Source organism: Hesperophylax consimilis, chromosome 22, assembly GCF_061612785.1.
Source record: "Hesperophylax consimilis isolate HC1 chromosome 22, BYU_Hcon_1.0, whole genome shotgun sequence".
Lineage (NCBI taxonomy): Eukaryota > Metazoa > Arthropoda > Insecta > Trichoptera > Limnephilidae > Hesperophylax > Hesperophylax consimilis.
Window position 1 is genome coordinate 14934148 of NC_142857.1, and position 25734 is coordinate 14959881.

The 25734-nt window shown below is 36.9% G+C and overlaps 1 protein-coding gene across 4 annotated transcripts; it reads right to left on the reverse strand.

Moving 5' to 3' along the window:
- Positions 1-1757: 1757 nt before the first annotated feature.
- Positions 1758-25629, reverse strand: Prp4k (Pre-mRNA processing factor 4 kinase). 4 transcript variants are annotated; one of them, XM_089645277.1, is made up of 11 exons: positions 25363-25629; positions 23925-25083; positions 21564-21704; positions 20067-20411; positions 19815-19909; positions 14875-15021; positions 13631-13899; positions 12280-12656; positions 8701-8928; positions 6450-6555; positions 1758-2672 (listed from the first exon to the last, which is right to left on the reverse strand). In XM_089645277.1, exons 2-9 carry the CDS (start codon positions 25035-25037, stop codon positions 8716-8718), a joined length of 2700 nt encoding a protein of 899 aa, XP_089501403.1. In that variant the 5' UTR covers positions 25038-25083; positions 25363-25629; the 3' UTR covers positions 1758-2672; positions 6450-6555; positions 8701-8715. The 4 variants fall into 4 exon arrangements, with proteins under 4 accessions (XP_089501403.1, XP_089501404.1, XP_089501405.1 ...); XM_089645278.1 differs by having other exon boundaries at positions 1758-1929; positions 2526-2672; positions 6450-8928; XM_089645279.1 differs by having other exon boundaries at positions 1758-1929; positions 2520-2672; positions 6450-8928.
- Between the last annotated feature and the right edge of the window lie 105 nt (positions 25630-25734).

The window sequence follows — 25734 nt, forward strand, 5'->3', positions numbered from 1 at the left end:
TAGAGAAGGGGAATATATTTATTGTCCTGAAGAAGTTTGGGAACAACCGAAACCGGTCGACATATATAATAAAATAAAGTGGTTTAAAACAAAAAATCTTTTTCATTTCGTAATTATTTATCTTTTACTAGTAGCAGAGGACAGGGGATTAGGGTTAGCCCAGTATTCCAGGCCAGACAACAGTGATTTTTATAAGTCTTATCAAACTCTGCTTTGTATCTCACATAACTTCTATTGCTAACAGGGCTATGAAAATGTTAGGATTTATAGTAAGAATTTCCAAGGATTTTAAAAATATCAACACATTAAAAATTCTGTTCACATCTCTCGTTAGAAGTATTCTAGAATACAACTCTACAATTTGGTCACCTGTCTTTAATAATCACATTAATACCATTGAAAGAGTCCACCGCAAATTTTTGAGGTGTATTAATTTTAGGCTTGGAATTCCTTTAGAAACAATAGATTATGATTTCTTATTATATTCATTGAAATTGCGTTAAGTGATAGAAGAAAAATTTTTGATTATATATTTTTATACAAAATTATAAATTATCAGTTGGATAGCCCTGACATATTAATGTTGATTCAATTTCATGTACCTACCATTAGATCAAGGTCCTCTAGTATGTATTATTGTGACAATTATACCACAGTCTCAGGATATAAATAGATTGCACACACTTGGGAACTTTTATGTTAAAATCGCAGATACTTTTAATATTCCCCTTGTAAAGTATAAAGCTGCACTAATAACACATTTTAACGCCACTTATTTTAATGAGGTCACTACATAACAGGCTATTGTCATTGCTTTTTTCTTTACTGTTATTTTATTTGTTGTTTTAACTAAATTTAATTCTTTAATTTTTCTCATCAAAATTTAATACTGCACTATGTATATGTAAAAAAATAAAATCTTTGTATGTAAATGGCACTTGTGTCGTAAATTATAAATAAATGAAATGGGACTGGGTACTGCAGCATGACCGGGATGTCCCTTTAAAAATAGCCTATGTTCTTGTTGCAGTGGTTGTGTATTTGGCAAATGTGTACAACTGATAGCACCTAAATTATTTAAAAAGATCCCAAAACACTTGTTTCAAATATGCATTTTTTGGGTTCTATGATATTTCATCAAAATGAAAATTCAACACATCTTTAAAAAGTGATGTAACAAAAACTAGGTTTAATAGTTACCTATGTAACCTAGTTTTTGTTTCATCACTTTTCAGGACTTTATATAGCTTTTTTTAGGTGTGTTGAATTGTCATTTTGATGACATATCCGGTCGCCACATTCTTGTGCATTCCTCTATTTTTCATAACCCCACACAGGATCTTTTTAAGGAAAGGAAGGGGAGAAGGGTGTCCTGGACACAATCTGGGGAGTGTGTCCAGGAGTGACGAACAAATGAATATATCCTTCCCACTGTGGCGCAAGGCGATGGTTCGAGAGACCAGTTAGAGAGGTCAAAGGGTCTCCCCAAACCAGCCTCTCCCGATCTGGCACGTCACGCAGCTAGCGGGCAGGTGCAACCTGAACACGACTCGTCTATGGCATTTTTTCTGTCGGATTGCAGGGAACAAAATATACAAGCAGCATTGTTTCCGATCCCATCAAACACCTTTGTTGATTTTTTCCTTTAGACAACATACTAATAATAGCCTAGCAATCTTTGGTAGCAAAATAAAACCAACATTTTTTCAATAAGATCACAAGTACGCATTTGGGAAAGAAATAAAAACAAGGTAATATAAAAACATACATCTTTAATGATAAATAATCATCTTACACCTTAGGATAATCATGAATGACATTCCTTATCACTTTAAACTATTATTATCGTGTTCTTCTTTTGTGGTGTAACTTTCCTCGATCAATCCACCATTCCCCTTCTCAACATTAATCCTTTCTTAAAAACGATATCTGAAATATTACAAAATAGAAAGTGATAATTGATATTTGCAAGAAGTCAATTTTATCTGTCCACTAACTAGTTAAGGTATTATTACTAAACATTTAAGATTGCGGGAAAATATTATTTATTATAATTTTATATTATTATTTTTGAATTACTGAATTAAAATATTATGCGTGCTGTATATTGCATACTTTAACCCATTTCAAGAACTTAACCAAAAGTCAATAAACTGGCAGTCATTTTGAATTCATATTTATGTAAACTCTGGGATAAGAATATTTCGACATGCCCTACTTTAAATATTATGCAAATCTATGACTTTTAGAAGCAAACTTTTAAGTCATATTTTTAATAGATAACTGTGAAATAAAAAAATTACACAGGGCATGTCAATTAGATATTTTATAAATTTATCTTTATTAGAAAAGACTGACACTAAAATGGCTACCATTTGAGAACACCAGCTGCAAATTGGCGGCAGTGCCAATGTGTTCTCTAGTTTTAATTAAGCAGTTAAATTAAATAATAATGCATTATTTAATATCTTCTTTTAACAGTTTTTTCCCTGTAACCTTATTTGATAAAAATTTCTTACGCATACATATAAAATAATACTGCAGTTTTCGTATAAGGTTCTGCATTTATCAGTTGATCATTATGTGATGATCAGTAATTTATATCACAGTTCTCTTTCTTTTCCGATGCATTATTTAAATACGTTGCAGAATCCAATCCGGCGATTAGAATTCTGAAACAATTGGAAATAAAAACAATATTAATGAACATACAAAAACTACTTATGTTACTTTATAAATAAACGGTGTTGCCCCTGATTTTTGCACAGTTTTTCGAAATCAGATGTAGAAAGTAATTCTCCTCTTATTTTTAATGTAAAGTGTGCAAAATTTCATCAAATATCAAAATTCTGCTTTACGAGGTGGAAAAAGGGGATGGTTTTTCGAAATCTCATTTGAAAGTCAGATGTGGGAAAAATTTCATCAATCTCTGAATAAAACTGTAGATTTGTATGACAAACAAAGCTAGGCCGCCCGCCAGCCAGACTCTTCTTTGTAAATGATTGTAGAAGATTCCTACATAAACATAATTTTAACCATCTAATGATTGAGATGAATTATAATATTACAATTCAAATATTATTTGAGAGATGTTGTACAACGTGAAATAGTAAAAAAAAAAACATAAAAATAATAACTAAAATATGTAAGTGAAATAGTCGAACGTCGCATGTCCGTTGTATGCTGTAAAAAATCAATCAAATCAATGTGTGTACCAAATACAAAAATGCTAACACAGTATTTTCTAATAATTGTTGTTAGTTTGTTATTAATTGGAAGAAAGTCCATTGCGGAATCATAGGACATGGCCAAGTCATCACCAGTCTGTAAAGCAGGTCTTCATTTGTTTTAATTTGGGCGATTTTTCGCGTATGGTGTTGTCTGTAAGCTCGATAATCTTTATGTCTAGCCTCTTGCACATCTTCTGATAATTGCCCAATGGGCAAAATCATTCTTTTAATAGCTTCCCCCCATGTATTAAAATTTTATGAATACTAGCTGTAGTCCAGTCAGTGGGGAGTTTTACCTTGCAAAAGGTTAGGTAGTAGCGATTTTGATATATGTTGTTAAGATTAGGACTCTAAGGAAAAAAAAAAGTTTTCGACCTTGGGAGGGTCGAGCTCGACCCGCCATCTTGGATTGAAGGTGCCAAAATTTGTTTTTTTTTCAAAATAATTGTGAAGTGGTCGTTTTTACAACCAAATCGTTGAAGGCAAACTTAAAGATAACTAAATTACCTACATTTTTTGTAAAAAGTTTTTTATTGTAAGTCTAATAGGTAACGAGTTACAGTGGCGGAAATGTGAATATTTTTCTAAAAAATGATGAAATCCCCAACTTTGTAATTTTTTCGGGTTATTCATTACATAATTATGATAATTTTGTTAACTCATTTCCACACCACCATGAGGTAGAGAACATGGCGCTTTTTTATTGTGGTATGCCCAGTAGGTCTACTCCACAGATATACCAGCGATGTTAGATTTCGAAATTATGTTACATTACTATGAATTATGTTACTTAATAACAGTCTTCATCATCAATGTCATCATCTAACTCATTGCCTGTGATACTGAGATTCTGGGCTTCCATTGACAAAATCTCTTCTTCTTCGTCCTCGACATCGATGTGAACCTTTGGCGAATTTCGGAATGTTTGACCATTACAGCACCCACATACAATAGAACACTTCAATCCAGCTTTCCTGCAGCTACATGCAACGCCGCATCCTTTTTTACAATTGCATGAAATAAATTTTAATAAAGTCTCGGGTGCTGGTTTCTTTGTCATTCTTACTGGAACAAGCCCGTTGGTGTCACGTTTCCAGCTCCAGTTTTCTGGATTTTTTTGGATTCCATACCATTTTTGGACTTGATGGTACGTTCTAAATGCATGGTACCGTGCAGCGTCGTTCGTTGGTGGCAAAGAGGCAAGATTGAATTTGCTTTTTGTTGTCGACTTTGCAAAACGTTTGTAGCGGACTTCTTCCAAGGTTTCCTTATCCATGTCACCCCCGTACAAAGCAACAAGAAAGCGTGTTCCTGCAACTGCTATGTCTTCTGGTGTTGCATCATGTTGTTTGAAGATTCCTATCATGGCATTAAGTCTTGTGTCGTTTTGCACAAGCGAACAAAATTTTGTTTTTCCTTGGTTGAAGAAGGACGATGTTGTATCGCAGCCGCTAAAGGCATGAAGAAACAGAATATTCTCAGCCGCCTTTTTGTATTTCACACTATTCGCGGAATACAGTCTACTCAAAAGTTTTGCCTCTCCCGGGTTTGCGAAGATATATACTACTTTTGGGTGGTGCTAATGCTGTCAGCAGAACTAGGAGATCAAAGTCTTCGCCAATAATGAAAACAGCGTCATATGATGAACACAAGGAAATCGCAGTATTGACAATCAACTCATCAGCATCTTCTTCAGCCTGCTTAACTGTAAAATCATCCTGTATAAATTGCTTTGTAAGCATCGAAATCAGAGGGACTTTGTTATTTTTATTGGCTAAAAATCGTTCTTGTGAAACTTGAACTGGCATTGTTTCATCGAAAAGAACATCTGCAGACATGTGCTTCTTCGATCGGCGAAGTCTTTCTGCGGTTTTCGTATTTTTTTCACCATCATCAAGCGGATATCCATCGAAAACAATGACTGCATGTGATCCATAGTGATTTCTTACATAGTGAACGTACTTCTCGCAAATTGACCCAAAATAATCATTCCGATTCCATACAACTTTATGTAAAAGATATCCTCCATCCACATTAATTTTGCTACCTTCAAGTTGCACGCCTTCTGGAAGTTGTTCGAAAACACCATAAAATGATGATTTCGTACCTTTGCGCATTCCTTCTTCAGTGAAAAGCGACAAAGGAAATGGGACGAGTTCGAATTTAAGAAAATCCTTCAATTCTTCGTCGGATTTCTTCACAATACACATTCTCTGGAACAACATTAGCGGGTTGATGGAAATAGTTGTTTCGCCGACCTTGATGCTGCTGTTGACTGCTACTAATGGAATAACTTTGTCCTTAAGTTTAAATTTTATAGATTCAAAAATTTCAGACGTGGTAACCATGTTCGACATCCTCTCGGTACCTATTTCTCTGGATAAATGACAATTAATCGTTAAAATGATATTGTGCAATATGTTCGTACAAAATTTTACAAGAAAACTGGAGTTTTACAATTTTTTGTCAAAATTTTCTTCTTTCAACCGCTGTAACTCGTTACCTATTAGATTTACAAAAAAAACTTTCTACAAAAAATGTAGGTAATTAAGTTGTCTTTAAGTTTGTCTTTAACAATTTGGTTGTAAAATCAACCACTTCATAATTATTTTGAAAAAAACAAATTTTTTCCAAGATGGCGGGTCGAGCTCGACCCCCCCAAGGTCGAAAACTTTTTTTTTTCCTTATAGTCCCAATCTTAACAACATATGTGAAAATCGCTACTACCCAACCTTTTGCAAGGTGGAGCCATTTTTTATCCCCCACTGACTGGACTACTGGCATATAAAACCATTTATTATAATTTTTCCGCTTGAAATTGCATCTTATATTACAGAAAACCTTTGTATAAGGGTTTTGTCGATGCCCGTTATTTCGCAGACTTTTCCGGATCTGCGAAAAACCTGCGGGAAGTGTTGCCATCATTTGTTGTTCCTGATCCTTGCTTAGGAATATCAACCAAAAGACCCATTTCTGTACGAAACCTGTCGACAATTTTTTTTTCTGACCTGGAACAACACCTTTTCTTCTCCAGTTCCTCGAACCTGCCATTTCTTTAAATCTAACCTATACGGTGTTAAAAGGAATGGGCTACCATCAGAGGAATAAGGTGAAACATGGCAGCTAGCACAATGGGCACATGGCATGAGTATTAACGGGGTTACGGCTATGCAGACTGTCGCCAAATCAGTGATAGTAAAGTTATATAAAATAGCTCACCTGTTCATGTGTCAGCGGTGGCGAGAATTCTGATAAGTTGCCGTCAGAATTGGTGATTGGGCCTTCTTAGTTGCAGCTCAATATATTCCAACCAGGCTTTAACCATCTTGTGTGATCAAATTCAATTAGTTCAACAGAATAACAGAGGCAAATAATAGCATACAGTCATAATCATAATAACATAAATAAATATGGTCTCATTATGGTAGACTTTTATTTGAAAAACATTATTATTTCCTGGACAGAATATTAATTTAGAAAAAATATAATCATTGCGAGAAACTTGCATATTTTGTAATAAATAGAATAAAGAGAGCTCTATTATATTAAATACATGTATTAACAGAGAGTAATGCATGAATTACTCTTGAATATTATATTATTATCTACTATGTAGTAGCGAAATTATCTTCTTCGTACATAATATTTTACATATACAGAATGGCAATGATCAAAACATAGTGAAATCTTTTTTCAATATTAATTTGGAAGCTAGCAGATAAGATAATTTTAATATGAAAGATATTTTTATTGCTATAACATTTATTTATTCTAAGCACCATTACATGGGATGAAAGTGCTGATTAAATGTAATGTATTTTTTAAACTAAGCAATAAACATAAATGTAAAAGTAGTGTGTTTTTAATTGATACTAAATGACTTTCACTAGGTAATGTTAGCTGTTAATAAATAAAAAAATAATTGAAACACATGATTAAGTTTCACAACTACAGATCTTACATTATTAAAGGCTACACCGGAATGGGAGAAATTAACATTTAACCCATCGTCATATCTGACGTGAAGATTGGGGGGCTGCACTTTTTTCGCATCGGCATATTGCCCGCCCCATTGGGGCGGCTAAAACTTTTCCCACATACTTAGATAGTTCACAATAAAATTATAATCTATAAAAAACCATAAAGTGATTAATTTGGGGAAATATGGGGTGCAATACAGCACAGCAATAATCATTCTCAAGAAAAAATTAGTATGCCAGTGGGTTAATTTGAGTTATATTTGTTGCGTATTGTGAGAACAGAAAACATATTGAGTATTTCCGATTATGCATCCGTATCCAGCAATAACCCAATATTTTGCCATTCATAGTGTTGTTGGACATCTGGCATTTTAGACCATGTTTCCTCTATCTGCCTTGATGATGGACACAAACATCTGTTCTGATGGATGTCGGTTCAAGAAAGAAACGAGCGCAACACGACTTAATACCCCAAAAGTCAAACAAGATAAAAGTTATTGCAGAAGCTACGCAGACCGAGGTGAAGGTAGCGGGAATGACAAAGAGTAATTGGAGAATTCCGATTCCAGAATTACTTCAAACAAAAACATGTTTACAATGAAAGAATGCATTTACTCCAATCTCCCAATCCGGATTGCCACACAACGAACATTAAATCTCTCTCTTTCTCAAAATGTGTGAGAGGAATGATTCTAAAACAATAATCAATTAGTAATGAATCAATATCTTCATCATATGCACACCTACAATTTAATAGTATTGTGAAGAATGCTTTTGAAACAATAATACAGTGAAACCCTCTCATTAGGTTTTCAAGGAATTTTTTTTTAATGCGGGTTTTAAATTATACCACTTCTTTACGAACTGAAAACATAAAACTTCTTAACTACTCTCGCGTCTAGTATAAAAATAAATGTGTCAAGAAATGTTCCGATAGAGCTTCAGGAAATAATAAAATCCCATTAATTTGGTTTGGCACAGTAATGAACAGCGGAATTACGTCTGCCAGCGATTTTACCACAATGATAGCTCGGGGAAGGTGTGAAAATTTCACAAAAACCTTGTACAAGTGTTTTGTGATAATTATGAATTATTTTGCATCTTCTTCGTAAACTCACAATAATAATATATAGTGGCCCTGGACAATGTAAGTATCTGATCCGCTTGCCATTTTATCGCAATTATAGTACAAGGAAGACGTGAAAAGTACTCAAAAACCTTATTTTAGAGTTTTTCTGTAATAATGAATTATTTAGCATACTCTTCTTATGCGCGATGTCGGCCCAGGATAATATAAGTATTGGGTCTGCCAGCTATTTTATCGCAATAACACGAGGGAGGTTTAAAAACTTCTCAAAAACTTTATAAGAGGGTTTTACTGTAATTATGAATTATTTTACATCTTCATCGTATATGCAGTGTCAAATAATGATAATATATAGTCAGGGTAAAACAGTGATTTGTAAGTGGATTGAAAAAATGTATGTTACACATCATGTGGGCGGTTAGGCGTTTTGCATGGGCTCCCGGAGAAAGGGGTGGGCCAGGGCCTGGTTGAGGGTGGCCCGCTTGGTGGTGTCCAGCGCCAGCATGCGTTCTAGCAGCTGCTTCAGCTGGGTAGCCTTGCGGGCGTGCGAGGGGGGCAGGCTACCGCGCCCCGTCAGCTCGGCGCCCATATCTCGCGAAGGGACCACGCTTGATATCACCACTATCTTTTCCTGCAAGCGTAATTAATAGGACTATTTGAGATTGTGTTTAGATTTGTTTTCATGTTTAGGAGTCGATAACTATTGATAAATATCTGCATTCTATAACACATAAAAAAAAATTTAAAAATTTAATAAAGATAATTTCCTGTTTACCGGGACAAAATAATTGAGCCTGAGGATTATCTAGGTATCAAGATTCTATATTGGCTTGAAATCTGAGTTTATTGTAGCAAACAGATTGATCCCGATTTTGCAATTACAGTAGAACCCCGTTAATTCGAACCCCGATAATTCGAAAAAACGCGTAATTCGAAATTTTCGCCAAAAAAATTTCCGCTGAAAATTTTTTTCATACAAAAATTTTTTTAATTCGAATTTCGTTAATTCGTAATTCGAAATTTATTTTTGTCCGCGCACGAAAATTTGTTCGTGTAATTCGAAAAAATTTGATTTTTGCGAAAATAAATCATAATATTTCGTAAATCTGAATCTAAAAGTCAGCCGTGGCGGTAAAACGCCGAAAAATGTATTTTTACGTGGTTATACATCGTCCTAATTAGTATTATTATCTTGTAAATCTGAATCGATTTACACTGGAATGTCATACTTTTTCAAATTTATTTCGAATATCCGAGTTTGAAGGGCCGAGAAAATACGTTTTACGCGGAAACATGTCGTAGTTTTACGAGTTTACACCAAATATCTGAATTTAAAGGGTCGGCTGCGACGAAACTCGGCCGCGAAATTTCGATTTACGCGTAAATGTATCGTATATTTACGAATTTATTTCGAATATTTGAATTTAAATAGCCCGCTGCGACGGAAATCGGCCGCGAAATCTCGATTTACGCGTAAATATATCGTATTTTTACGAATTTATTTCGAATATCTGAATTTTAAAGGACCCGCCGCGACGGAAATCGGACGCGAAATTTCAATTTACGCGGAAATATATCGTATTTTTACTAACTTTACTTCGAATATCCGAGTTAAAAAATACGGCGCGACGGAAATCGGCCGAAAAAATTCGATTCACGCCGAAATATGACATATTTTTACGAATTTACTTCAAATATCTGAACTTGAAAGGCCGGCCGCGACGAAAAACTGCCAATAAAATTGGATTTACGCGGAAATATATCATATTTTTACGAATTGACATCAAATATCTGAATTTAAAGGGTCGGCCGCGACAGAAATCGGCCGCGCATTTTCGATTTACACGGAAATATATCGTATTATTGCGAATTTATTTCGAATATCTGAATTTAAAGAGCCGGCCGCGACGGAATATGGCCGCGAATTCTCGTTTTACGCGGAAATATGTCGTATTTTTACCAATTTAAATGCGGATATTTGAAATAAAGGGCCGGCCGCGACGGAAAATTACCGCGAAATCTAGATTTACGCGGAAATATATCGTATTTTTACGAATATCTCAATTTAAAGGGTAGGCCGCGACCGAAATCGGCAGCGAAATCTCGATTTTCGCGTAAATATATAGCATTTCTACGAATTTATTGCGAATATCTGAATTTAAAGGGCCCGCCGCTACGGTAATCGGCCGCGAAAATAAAGAAATAATTGGTATTAATACGAATTTACAGCTAAAATTCCACCTGGATTTGAAGAGGCGGCCGAGAAAATCGATTTTCGGCGTTTTTTTTTTTTTTTTTTCTTCATAAAATTTCGAATTACGTGGGAATTCGTTAATTCGAAATTTGATTTTTGATGTCCGGTGGATTTCGAATTAACGAGGTTCTACTGTATGTGGCTACCCTGTAATCTTATAACACACTTAAAAACAGAGTAAAACTGTGGTAAATGCAAACATACATTTTAACCATATTGGGCATTTTCAAATTGAAATTTATTTTTTTTATATATTTTTGTACACCATCAAGAACATGTCAAATACAGTTGTGTTACACCTACATCAGAAAATGCAGATTTTTTAAATTACTACAATTTTAAGAGTGTGTTTAAGATTGAATTTAAGAAAAATCAATTGGATATCGACTACCATAATACGGACATGTGTCTAGTGTGGTAGTCGAAAAGCATGTAAAAAACCTGTATCCAAATATATTTTTATGAATAAAGAAAAAAAAAATATATATATATCTTCAGGTTAGACTAGATTCCCGTTAAATTTACAATCGTAAATGTGACTGAATTAGCACACAATCGGTTTACACAATTAAGCCTGTCATTCCACGGGTCGGTAAGCAATCGAGATAAACTGAGATTTCAGTAAGACCCTCTACCCAAAATTAAGTTTGTTTATGCTTATAATTTATGGGAAAGGAACGAAGCAACAAAAAAAGCTTGTTCCTTTCGAAATGATTTGTGGCTTGGCTTGTAGAAATTTCCTGTTTATACGGACCCTTACAGCATTTGGTTTATGTCTTTTGCTTACCGATGGGACGACGGGCTAAAAGCTATTCAAAGAGCTGGCCAGTATTTCACGTACAGGGAAATAACTACAAATCTGCTTCATCTCTCAATATTAGTGCTTATTGTCTTAAATACCGTTTCAACCATTTTAATTTTCTTACGTGTTTATTTATGTGTTCTGTATTTTGTTTCAGAATCATCTGTGTCAGGCAGATGATTGTCACTATCGCAACAAGTGGTTTTTGCCAAGTGCTTTTTGGCTTTTGGGTAATTCATCCAAACATTATAATTACTGCCAATATTCATACTGAATTATGGACATAACATATTCCCAAGGAATAGTATTTCAACATAAGTTATGTTATAAGGTCAACTCATATTATAAGGTATATCGATATTACATCTATAGATTTAAAGCAGTTTTGTCATATTTTCAGTAAGTGGGTGAGAAACGATGGCTCCCCGGCAAGTATTTGGGTTTAGAAATGAGCAAGTGCATTGAAGTTCAAAAAGGAGCAATATGTAATTTGGTTTGGATGATAATAGTACATCAACGATACAATATTTACCTTGAGGTGCAAATACTTTTATCCTGAAAGACAGCACCATTGTAGCTACAAGGCTGCTTTGTACTGAAAACACTACATTAATCTTTTCTACTACTAACAATTACAATAAAAATGTTTAACGGAAAAACATAGAATTACATTTGGCACCAGATTTTAAATTTACACATCTGTTATTTCTATGAAAAAACAACAGATGTACATGTAAAAACAAACATTATAATCAGTGCTCCGTAAGCTTGGGCAATAGTTTAATATAATAGTAAATGGTCAACATTCTACAGTGCCATTTAATGATCCAATTACCTCAAGGGTGCTTAATTTTTTTCAATAAAATTGACACAGTCAAATCAATTTGTAATTATTTTTGTTTAGAAGTAAAGAAAAGTAAACTCACCCTTTCAGTGACCTTATCAACTTCGTGATAGAGGAAATTGCAATTCTGATCAAAATGCTGATCCCTGAACTGACTCTTCCTGATCAGTTTATTGGGCATCTTCCCTTTAACGTCCATGAAATACTTCAGCATCTGGTTATTGGACTGCCCGCTGAATAGTATCTTGCCGGCCGATATCTCGTATATGGTGCAGGCGGCCGACCACATGTCGATGCCGTGGTCGTACGGAATGCCGAGGATTATCTCGGGGGCTCGGTAAAACCGGGATACGAGATACGGCGTCAGGTCTTGATCCTGAACGTTTATGGCTGAGCCGAAATCGCACAGTTTCAGGTTTACTTTGCTCTCGTTCACCAGAATGTTGTCGGGCTTAATGTCTGTATCGTCCAAATTCAGAAACATTTATAGTAAACTGTATATTATCAGAGGGCCAAACAGAGATGGAAAAAATCTTTACATAATGAATTTTATTAAAAGAAAAATAAGTCATTTTCAGTAAGACATGAAAACGGGGAAAATTGAAAATCCCACGGGAGTCTGTTCTCTTATCGTTAGTGAAAACTAGAATTAAATGTGTGGGGGCTAATTTATTGTAAATTACAATTAGAAAAGATTGAAAAACATATACGAAGGTTGGTCAAAAATTACCAGATGCAGACATTGTAGGACTTTAATCTAATCCTTTGCTGCATCACTAAAATATAAATACAACAAAAGGGCTGTTCATTTAGCAAGTACACACGGTGGGGAAGTGCGACATAACTGTCGTTTTAGTGGCTTTTATCAAAATACTTAAAAACCACAAACAGCTCAAACTTGTAGAATAGTAATTTCAGAAATTGATAGAGGGGAGACTAAGCAACGCACATACTTCAGGATGACTACAACAGATATCAAAACACCCATAAACTCAGATATTGTTTTTCAAATGATGAGTTTTTGTCTAAGCTATTTAACATATTCACTGCCAGAAGCTTTTGTTACCATTCAATTCAAATTACTTATGATTGATCACTGAACTTCGAAATTTGATAAATTGTTCAAATTCTTTGATACAACCTGTCCTGAAAGTTTATATCAAAATAACAAAATTTCTCAATTGAAACTGTCAGATAAATTTCAGATTAACTCATTTATCCGGAATGTAGTCACCCTGTAGTCACACTTCTACGCAGTGAGGAAATTATAACACACTCAAAATCATATTAAACTAAAGACGTTGCAGATGACCGATGAAAGAACTGAAAATACATGTCGAGACAATCATCCACTAGTGGATGAACAAGGATTTGATTGTGATGTCAACTCGCTAAATGAACAGTCCTACTGATTTTAGCAAAACAATATTCACCTGCGTGTAGAATGCCAGTTTTCTTCATGAGTTTGAGAGCCAGCAAGAGTTGCTGTGTGTAGCTCTGCACTGCTTTGATATGCAGGCCGCAGCCGCCCCCGTACTTCTTCAGGACTTCACGCAGGTTCATGGATAGGGGCTCCAGCACCAGGCAGAGGTGCTGGCGGTGGAAGAACTGGCGACGGAGACGCACGCAGTGCATCTTATCCTCAGGATCCGAGTCGTTGAGGGTGCGGAGCGTCTCTAGTTCTCTCAGACCAGTTTTGTGCCTGAAATGAGAACAACATTATGAAATATTCCTTTTAAAGGTTCACTCAGTAAATATAACCATATTGTGGGCCATTCTAGGGGTGACATCACCATGCATAAAGCACACCTAGGATTGTGGCCACGGCTACTAATGGTTCTACCCGACAAACTTTATTTTGGGCATGCTCGGACTTCACTCCTTGCAGCTTAGAAGAGGGGTATGCCACCACCCACTTATTCAGACTGCAAGAGGCTATATCGAGAACTCAGCTATTTTGGAGTGCTTGTGTGTCTATGTTCCTGCTGACTATCTTAGATAGCATTATCATAGATTATTCTATCTTCTTGCCCGTAGAACCAACCTGCCAATGGAGTATATAGCTCCTGAACCGAATCTCTTCTGATATCGATACGTTTTGCATCAGGGAGGAGAGATTCAAAAGGGAATTCCAATTGATTCCTGAAAGAGTCTCTCCTCATTGAAGCGATCTTCACCACAACCCGAATTTTTTTTTTTTGGAACTCTCTTTTTTGCAAATATCATATGGATGTAATTTCTTATATTATATATTAAATTTAAAGTTTGTAATGTAAAAGAAATAAATAATTAGTGTTGATTATAACCAGGCCACTCTAGGCCAACATTCTGTAAAATAGCGGCCAGTGAGAGAGCAGCATGAAAAACATGTCACAGAAAAGGGATATTACAACATAACTCACCAACTCCATTCTCGGCCTGCCTTTTGCCCTAGCAACAGTGTTAAATATGAATTTAATTTTTCACATTATTTTAAAAACAAAAGATGAATTTAATTTTGAATATAAATTATCTTAGTTCTTTTTATGCAGGAGTTATGTATATACTAACTGAAGTGTACTCACATGCATTCAACATGCACATGTGTAACTTTCATTAGGGTCTGATAAAAAAGTAAATCGATGAAATTATGCAAAAAGTACCAATTGAAGAAACTTGTAATAAAATCCCAACTTACATAACTTCATTGTTTCGGATAATTTTGATAGCGACATCCTGGTTAGATCTTGCCTGATCTCTGGCGCGGATTACGTTGGAAAACACTCCTTGTCCTGTGTAGCCATAGACTATATATCTAGTGTCCAGAACCTCTCCGATACGAACTCTGGAAATAATAATTGTGAGGTAAGGTAAAAATTAACCATGAACTTTCACTATGTTAGGTTCGTGGATTTGAAGGCCCTCAGCGAGGAGGGGTGTACAGTGCCGGCGACTAGCTCTGTGGTCGGCAAGATGGACACCTCAACTTCAGGCGTGGATCGTCAATCGGACTTATGTTTCTGGACCTACCTTTTGCTGGAAAGGGTTCACGTCGCCTTCAGTTACCAAATGAAAGAAGTATTGTGATACAACGGGTAGCACATGGTGTCACAATATGAGACAGAAAGTAATGGTATTAAACAACACAAAACATGTGTGATAAACATCTTAGCATTATCCTATCTAAATTCTCTCTGGGCTCCGGGGCATTAAAGTTGATAATTGGCAATACACGACACCGTAGGGGAAGAAAAGGTTAATAACGACTCATGTGATTCTGGTTTATTCAAATAAGATACCCGCCTTATTTGAATGGGCAGCAAGCGTTGGAGTAAAACGCGGGAACTTTCAGCACCACCATTGACGTGCCCGAGCTCTAGGAGCGCTTGCTTTGTTCTGTGAGGAGTCACAGGTCATGACCGCGGGCAAGCTTTGTGCCGAGATCGAGCGCGACTGGGGCCGTCTGCGGCACATGTTGGAACTAAAAACTGGTTGGGTTTTCTCCGGCATTTTATATATATATAGTCCGTAACTATAGCTTATTTGCGTTACGTAACAACTAACCAAAACTTAGTGAACGATTGCCATTCAAACTTCCAATATGAATAGGTAATGTAGGTATAAACACAGTAGAGGACATCTATAATTATGAAAAAATAATAATTCCGGATTGCGGAGAGGTTAGTTCAAGCCCACACATCCTGTGGAGAAATTTCATGAAAAGAACTAGGGCAGGGTATTATTATTGTAGGATTTGTGAAGCAGAAAATACATTAAAAAAATTGCCTCAGGAATCATTGCATATCAAATTAAGAAATTTACAGTTCTTATGTTAGTAAATTTGAAAAAATTATGATATATGTTAAGCATTTGAACAAAAGAAATACAAATTTCAAACAAAGAATTATCTCTGCATAGTATAAAATAAAGTCGCTATCCGTGTCTGTTTGTTTGTACGCTTAGTTTTTCAAAACTATGCAATGGATTTTGATAGGGTTTTCACTATCATTTAGAGAATTTCTTCCGGATGGTGTACATATACGACACATGCATATTATATTTACAGAAAATAAAGATAAATCAATGTTTTGTAATCAAGATGTAAAAATATATTTTTGGGCACTACATTGCTAACGATGGCTAAACCTTATGAGATACATCAAAATAATGTACTATGGAATTTTATACCTTAAAAAGGCCTACAGAAAAAGTCCACAATGGGATATATTTAACTCCTAATTATAACTCCCAACAACGTCAGCTAGTTAATTAAAAAAATAATTTGGTATCTAATTTATCGCTTGATTTACATTTATCAGTTCCAATTTCGAAAATTAAAAGTTCATTGAATATGAATAATTTTACAAATTATGCACGAATATGCATCACTTCAGGCACGCACCAAAAACTGACATTAGCATGTTTAAGACTTGGTATGCCGACGCTTAATTTTCGCTGTGCGCCAGCTGATTCTATTTTCGTAATAACTCACTTGTTTTTAACAAAAATATGTTTTCGTAAATTGTACCATTTTACCAAATACTGTGTTTATATATTTATAAAAATAGTACATAATCTACCAAAAGCAGTTTCCCTAGAATAGCTTTTTTTAATGAGCCTATCGACAACGGAGGCGCACGAGAGAATAATAATAATATTTTCATACATTTTTTTTAGAGAAAGATTTTTGAGTACAATACTCTCTCACACCTAAATCTGCGCCCTAAAAACCAGGCAAGCGTCCAATTAGTGAAAGTGGTGGATTATAGTGCTACACTATTAGTTACTAATTGAAATGTCCCACAACAACAATAATAATAATTAACCCTGGTGACTAGTAAAATGGTCAGCGAGAGCAAGCTAGATGACATATAGCAACTGAGCGAGTAGAATAACCCAACCCCTGAGTCTGGGCAAGCGGCGAACTACTGAATTGAATTTATTTAGTACTTGGTGGCGGTGTTTTGCGCTTTCTAATTTGTATTTAGATCAATATTGATAAATATGTATAAAAATGTCACAAAAATTACATAACATAATTTTTTAGTAAAATAAAGAATTTGTTAAATACACATAAAATCCATTAAAATGTATCAAGGCATTCCGCTAGGAGGCGCTAGTGTAGCACTATGCAATCAGAATGTATGGGAAATGTCAGAAGTTGGAGGTATTATAATATTACATATCGTCACATTAATTCGTAGACTGCGTAACTCCAAATTTTTCGAAAATACGTTTTTAATGCCATCTGGTGTTAAAATTAGACCCGCATCGACTAGTAAAACTCGAAAATTTAAAAACAAATTATCCTTTTAGATAAACACAAATTAGGAAACTGCGTAAAATTATGGTGCCATTTTTACTTGCGAATACTTCGTAACTCCTTAATTCAGTATTGGCCGGTGAGCCGTGCACGCTTGTTGTGTTTTTGAATGAGGAAATTTATTTACGGTGTAATAGTTTTACCGTGAAATTAACTGAGATAAGTTGATTAATCAATTTTGAACATTTTATAACCTTAATTTTAATTGTGAAGTCACGAATAGTGTTTTGTATCTGTAGTCTAAACTGACGTCTTCTGCACCATGTGACGCTCTGCCGTAGCTCTCTTGTTTTATGTGCCTCTGCGGTTGCGTTCACCGCTTTTACAGTGGTACCTGGTTATCATCACACGCCCTCCTGATGTCATCATCACTGCACGAATTGATTTAACTAACCCGGAGCCCTTCGCGTCCCACCTAATAGGTCGTTGTTCTGTGATTATCTCTTATTCAAGGTCACCATCTCTTTGCAAGTGGATCTCCTCCTGATGCATATCCGGATCCGGTTCTTCACTGTCCTCTTCAAACAAACCCAAAATATTGACAATGGAACGTTCGGCAATTCCATCTCGTCTCTCCTCAGACACAGTCCGTTCTCTGTCAGGCATCTTCCGCGGGTCAAGCACATGTCTTGGTATGCCATCTACTTCGATGTTGTTGACTGAAGTAAGTCCTGTCACCCTTCCATGCACGATGTGCATCTCCCATCTACTGGCTTAACCGCAAGAAGATCGCCCACTTAGAACTCAGTCAATACTTCCTCTTCTATATTCACTTGCGCAGAAGGGTGTCTCCACGAGTAAGTGTGAACTATACTAGACAGCGCAATACCTCGATCATCCTGACTTTTTGCAGCCAAAGATTGTACCGAAACACTGCCTGCAGGGGATCGCTTCCACTTCTGGGTGCAGTTCTCTTTATTGTTTGATGATGTCGTTCAACTATACCGTTTTCAGCTGGTCGGTATGCCGCGTGAAATCTTTGACGAACATTCCATCTCTTACACTTATCTGTAACACTGTAGGAACAAAATGCAGTACCATTGTCCATGAGAACTACTTTGGGCGGGTCTCTTTCCCGAAACACTTCTTCCAAATGTCTGATAATCGAAGCTGCATTATCTGACTCTATTTCCCGCCACACGGCAAATCTACTTGGACCGCAATCGATAAATGTGAGTAAACATTTCCTACCGAAATGAGTAACATCAACTGCCAAGCGACTCCAGGTTGTCACAACATTATGATTACCCGCTTCATGGGATGATGGTGGAGGGTCAATTGTCCTGCATTGTACGCAGGAACGCACGCATCTATCGACGTCCTTTCTTCTCGCCTCGAGATCGACCAGCCGGGCAAGATGAAGCGTTCACTTTACTCCAAAGTGATGCTGAGCATGAAGAGTTTCTACGCTTAAAGCACATGTTTGCTCACCAGTTCCACTTTCAAGTCTCTCCCACCTATCTTCACACTCTGAGGAGTTTCTTTTACAACGTTTCCTGTCATGGCTACTCTTTGCCCGGGTCTTGCAAACCCTAGTAAGTACATCAGTTTTATTTCTACAGAACAACAAGGGTGATCGACAATGTCAGATCAAATTCATCTACAATCTCCTTCATCAACCCCAAGCGTCACTTAACGAGCATCTCTGACACGACTACTCCCGGACAGTGTAGATCTCACCCAGCACAAAACTGTCGCCGAATCTGTAATGATCTCCAGAGTTTGAAGATTTCACTTGAGAGTCAGATTTAATCCCTTAAGGAAGGAAAAGTACCAGCATTTACAAGACTTAAAACAGACATTAGAAAAGGATTACCACTCCTTTAACGATAACCTTCCGCATCATTAAAATGCATCTAAATATACACATACATTGTTGTGTTTTATTTTGTGAATGTAAAATTCCTATCTCCCAAATTTTCCGCTAGGTTGTTCATATGTATAAAACTGTTCGCAGAAAAGTATGTATCTTTTGTAAAATACGTATTTCCATTCTCGGTTTTTATGTAAACTTCCTAACTCCGATTTGAAATAGAAAGCCTTAACTTACAAAAGTTTAATGATTGAAAATAAATTTCCAAATATTTTATATGTTCGAAACATAAATAAAAAGAATGAGCCGTCTTTCATTTTTTTTCACTACGAGGTTTTTTGTACCTCATGTAAAATTTTACATTTGGTGGTTACGCATTCTACGAATTAATGCGACGATATAGTGTATATGTAGCAACTAGTAAAAATAATGTTACAGTTGTTGTCGGATAATCAAACAGCGCAATACTGAGAGAGGAGGTTAGTGTATTGGTAGTTATTACCTATAGTAGCCCTCAGCATCATCCCAATTATCCGTCAGGGCAGGATTCTCCGACTGGTTTTTTTTTGAGTCGGCAACTTTACCACTGGCAGGAGACTGAAAAGTACAAAAATAATGTTTTTAAATGTATAAAACATGAATTTTACTCACATAATGGTATTTAATAAAGCATTCATTTATGAAATTCAAAAGAAAATCAATTGATTTCATTAGCATCGATTGCTCGATTATGATGATCACTAGAAGTACTCACATCAAAATTTTCATCATAGTTGTCTTGCTCTGCAAACATGTCCATATCATTTGCTTTCACGGGTTCTTTAATTTTAGCAGAAGGTACTGTTTTTTCTTTGCTAGTGTCTAGAGAACTATTTGTAACTGGCAAAACTGGTGTGAGTGTGCCATCATTATCTTCTTCATTTTCTGGCATTATTGATGGTTGTATTTCTGCCTGGTTTTTGGAAGGAGGGGGGGTGACTGAATCCTCGTCAACGTTGATAGGTTGTGGGGAATTTTTAAGTTTTTCAGTTTTTTTTGGTTGTTCGGGCAGCGTGTCGGACTTCATGGAGACATTATCATCACTTGCTCCACCCAAACGCTAGAAAAATCAATAAATATGGGTCAGTACTAGACTAGGATGTGTTTCTTATTACGGCAATACCAAATCGAAAAAATTATCATGTAGAACAATTGAAATTAGAAAAAAGGAGGGAATGTAAAGTATGGCTGCAATTTTGTTTCAGTTTATTTCAGACCCAATTAATTAAGTGAGTTTTTTCAAGGTAATATATGTTTTTTATAGATTTTTAAAGCACCCCTGAGGTGATGTTCCACAAGAAGGCCACTATAAAAATGAACCAATTATAAAACCATGGCGGCAAAACTGAACAAAATAAGTTGGTTAATACAATTATAGTAAATATAAGCAGAGATGTACTTTATTTCAAATAAATCCATTTCAAATGGAAATGCAAAATGGGTATTTTCCATTTTGCATTTTAAATGCTTTTCTAAAAACCATTTTGCATTTTGCATTTTAAATGCTTTTCTCAGTGCATTTTCCATTTTAAATGCTTTTTTTCAACATTCTTCCTATTATCTCCACTCATCTTTTTTTCATAAGCCCCAAATATCAGTCGGTCCTCAACCTCGCTATGAGAGATAATTTACATTTGTCAAGTTGCTCCCTGGTAGGAGCCCTGGCAATTGAGGGATACCATTACAAAAAATACTTAACATGGGGCCATGACGCTGTAATATTAAATGTTAGATAGCAGTTTCTATGTTTTTACGTTGGCAACATTTGTCCCGCGCAAATTTTTTGTGGTTTATAATCCGTAGTCGTGGCATTTTTTGATTTACCATCATGTAATATCTTTGTTCTACATTGATGTCTATTATTAAATGACAAAACTGTTTAAAAATTCTATAATTATTTTAATTGTTTGACCTGAAAAACCATTTTGCAATTTCAATGCATTTTGAAAATAGGTATTTTGCATTTTGCATTTGAAATGCTTTTCTAAAAACCATTTTGCATTTTGCATTTTCAAATGGAAAAGTTTTGACCCATTTCCATTTTGCATTTCAAATGGTTTTGGGTACCCATTTTGCACATCTCTGAATATAAGGTGAATGAAAATACTCATAGAAATGTTGCAGGGTAATGTGGCCAGCTTGCTTGGTCGCCCCTATTTACAAACAGTGTATATCATATTATTTGTGGAAAAAAGTCAAAAAAAAGATTTACTTTTAGAAGTTGCTCCCTTTGCTTTCTTCTCCTCTCAATGATCTGTTCTTCCGTTTCTTCTTCATCTGTGTCATATGTTATATCAATTTCATTGTCACTAGAACTTTCCGCATATGGCTTAATTCCTTCACTCAAGGAGTCCTAAAATAAAAATAAAACAATTTTTTTTTTGTATTAACTCCACACAGGAGGCCCTGAAGAAAATAATTTCCCTCAGGGCCTATGTCATCTTTGGGGATGCTGTGTGGAGGGTCTTTTTGTGGAGAGGAAGGAGTGAACATGGGTCTTGAAGAGTCCCATGTTGTAGGAGGGAGGAAACACAGAGGCCGGCAGTTCGTTCCACAGCCGAGCTGTTGAACTTAAGAACGAATCGTAGAAGCGACCCGTTCTCATGTGACAAATGTCAACCGTGTACAAATGTTGGGCGCGCGTTTGGCGTGTATCCCGACTACGCACCGGTGCCGAAGGGATCAATGACGCTAGTTCCTCAGAGCATCTTCCATTGTAATACCGATAGAACAAGGACAGCATACCTACCTGACGCCTGTGCTCTAAAGATTGCAGTCCGTTTGTTAAGATTGGGGAATCTATCAAACGGACCGCCCGTTTTTGCACAGAGTCAAGGATTTTTTTCAGGTATTTAGGGGCTCCGGACCAGAGATGGCTTGTTTTATTGAATTAACAATAAAACTACACAATAAAGAATCTGAAAAAATATTTATTACAAGGCGTGACGGGATATACGACCCCAAACCACTGTAAAACATTTTCATTTTTTTTAAAAGAAGTAGTAGGGTAGGGAGTGTGGCGAACCCATCGCTCAGGGAGTGAAAACACGGCCTGCAATAGCCATCCTAAGCTAAGGTGTGAGCTACTGTGCTCAGGCTGATGACCCGGGGAACAGTTTCACGAACGGTGCCTCGGAGTATTTAGACCTTACCCCAGCACTTGGGGCTCTGCTGGAGTAGACCTTCAATTTCCCTAGATACTCGTGAGACGAAAATTGGACCATTCGAAAACCCCCTCTTCCCTCGTAGGGCCTTCAGGGAACCAAGGGGGATTAGACTCCTACGTCGTGGGGCTAAGGAGGTGTGGAGAGGAGAGACGAGACCCTCTTCCCTCGTGGGGCCTTCAGGGAACCAAGGGGGAGTGGACTCTTCCATCATGGGGCCTTTGGGGAACCAAGGAGGAGTGGACTCCTCCATCGTGGGGCCTTTAGGGAACCAAGGAGGAGTGGAGAGGAGAGACGAAGGCCTCTTCCCTTGTGGGACCTTCACGGAACCGAGGGGGAGTAGACTCTTCCGCCATGGGGCCTTCAGGAAACCAAGGACGAGTGGAGAGGAGAGACAAAGTACACTTTCATCGTGGGGCCTTTAGAGAACCAAGCAGGAGTGGAGAGGAGCGACAAGACCCTCTTCGCTCGTGAGGCTTCGGGGAACCGAGGAGGAGTAGACTCTTCCGTCACGGGGAATACAGGCAACCAAGGAGGAGTGCAGAGGAGAGATGAAACCCTCCTCTATCATGGGGCCTTAAGGGAACCAAGGAGGAGTGGAGAGGAACGACGAGACCCTCTTCCCCCATGGGGCCTTCGGGCAACCGAGGAGGAGTGGACTTTTCGCCATGGGGCCTTCAGGGAATCAAGGAAGAGTAGACTCTTCCATTGTGGGGCCTTTAGGGAACCAAGGAGGGGTGGAGAGGAGAGACGAAGGCCTCTTCCCTCGTGAGGCCTTCAAGGAACCAAAGAGGAGTGGAGAGGAGATATTAAGCCCTCTTCCCTCGTGGGGTCCTCAGGGAACCTAGGGGGAGTGGACTCTTTCGTCGTGGGGCCTTTAGGGAACCAACGGGGAGTAGACTCTTCCCCTATGGGGCATTTGGGGAACCAAGGAGGAGTGGAGAGGACAAATGAGACCCTTTTCCCTCCTTGGACCTTTAGGGAATCAAAGAGGAATGGAGAGGAGAAATGAGGCCACCTCCGTGAACTCTTCCCTTGTGGGGCCTTCACGGAACCAAAGGGGAATGGAGAGGAGAGATGAGACCTGGGAAGGCACATTGTGCAATCAACAGTCTAATAACAACCCTGATGAACTTTATAAAAGGGACCGGGTGACTGTTAAAGGAATGAGGTAAAATGGGAGATAGCACAATGGGCCTATGGCCTAAGTGCTCATGGGAACTACATGTAAGCCATCTCCGCTCTATAAATAAATAAATAAACAGTAGTAGAGCCTAAAACACCGAATGGTGAACTTATATTTAACTTGATATGCAAACAAAATCTTTGAGCACAAGTCAAAATTCAGAATGGTGCCTGTGTCGGAATTTACAAGTAACTAAATAAAATTAATAAATCAGTTTGTATACCTTGTATTGATCAGAATCTTTTTTTCCTCGATTATTCCTAGAACTATAATGTTTACTATGACTCTTGTCATGATTATTTCCGTGCCTATTGTGGGAGCGATCCCTGGAAGAATCTCTGCGTCGCCTATCGTCATTATCTCTATTATTCCTATTTTGGGAATGTCTTGGTTCTCGTTCTCTATCCATCTTCCGTTCTCTCGATCGCCTGCGTTCCCTTTCCCTATCTCGTTCCTTTTCCCGCTCTTTTTCTCTTTCACGTTCCGCCTCTCTTTGTTTCTTTCTTTCAAGCTCTCTTTTTTCTCTCTGTTCCTTTTCCCGTTCTAACACTCTTTTTTCCCTTTCTATCCGTTTTTTTCTGTCTTCTCTATCGAGGACGGAGCGTAGATCTTCTTCTCTCTTTGTCTTTTTAGAAGAAGAAGAATGTCTAGTTTTATCGTCATCGCTTGATTTTTTCGAATCTGATAATTTTCTTTTTGAATCTTTGCGCTGATCATTGCTAGTGTGTGATGAATGTCTGGTGCGATTCTTTTGTTTAGATTTTGACGGTTCATCATTGCTTAAATCGTCAAGCATGATAATTTCAGGTGAACTTTTGATGGAAATGTTGATGGGCGGTGTGGTTGGGGCATCGCTAGATTCTGATAGGTAGGCTCCGAGATGGGCTTGAAGCAGTTCCTTTTGCTTCATTAATTCATCTAGGTTCATTTCATCGTCTAGGATTGTCACTTCGGGACTTGGGCAGTCTTCCTGAGCTGGTTCACTCTCCGATTCCGATGAAACAACTTCGAGGGTGTGGGTGGACATTGTAGTGTTAACTGGTTGGTCGTTAGCTGGAGCAATGTGCACTTCCCTGGTATATGATTTGGTGTTAGTATCCGATGTGTTACACTTGATGAGTAGAGTCCCAGTCTCAGATGTAATCTCCCTCTCGGTTGTCTGGGTTATTGTCTCCTCTGACTCTGCTGAGGATGATCTTGATTTACTTTCCTTCTTCTTGTGTTTATGTTTTTTATGTTTCTTCGACTTTTCGGAATGATCTGATTTGGAGGAGTGCTTTTTATGCTTGTGTTTCTTCTTCTTTTTGTCTCCATTCTCGTGCAGAACTTCTGGCATTGTCAAAATCCTGATTGAAGTTATTATACGTTCATTGGTAGACACACTGTCAAGATTTACAAAGTTATGAAAAAAGATTATTATTTCACTTAACGTAATAAATATTGGATAAATTAAAGTGCACTGACCAAATTTCCCAGAAAAATCAAATTACAAATTATAGTTTGGTATATTTGACATAATTTTTTTTAATAAAAAATTTAACCTCAAATGAACATAAACGACGTTGTAAATTCGTAGCAAATGTAAGTAACAGTTTGTTATGACTAAGGTTATAAGTTTAAGTATCAAAATAATATAATATTAACTTAATATGTCAAATTACCTTGAATAATATGGTTTTTATGGAGGTTTTTGTTCGTTTATATTTTTACACCATAGAATTTGAGATTCTATACGAATGCAATCAAGATAGTGACGTGACTAATGATTTACGACGTCTTTGGACGAAAACTTGGACTACATGATAACCCAAAGAAATTCAGTATTTTAATTGAAAATAAAATAGGAAAAAACAAAAAAATATTGTAGTCTGACCGCTCTTCGGAATATAATATTTTTAAGGTAATTAATTATTGACAAAATGTCAATATGTTACTTGAGTTGCGTTGTCAATGTGGCGCCCGAGTTGTCTGGTTCAGGTTCATGTTTTGGACATTCGGTATCATACTGGACTTTTCAAATATAACGAGTGAAT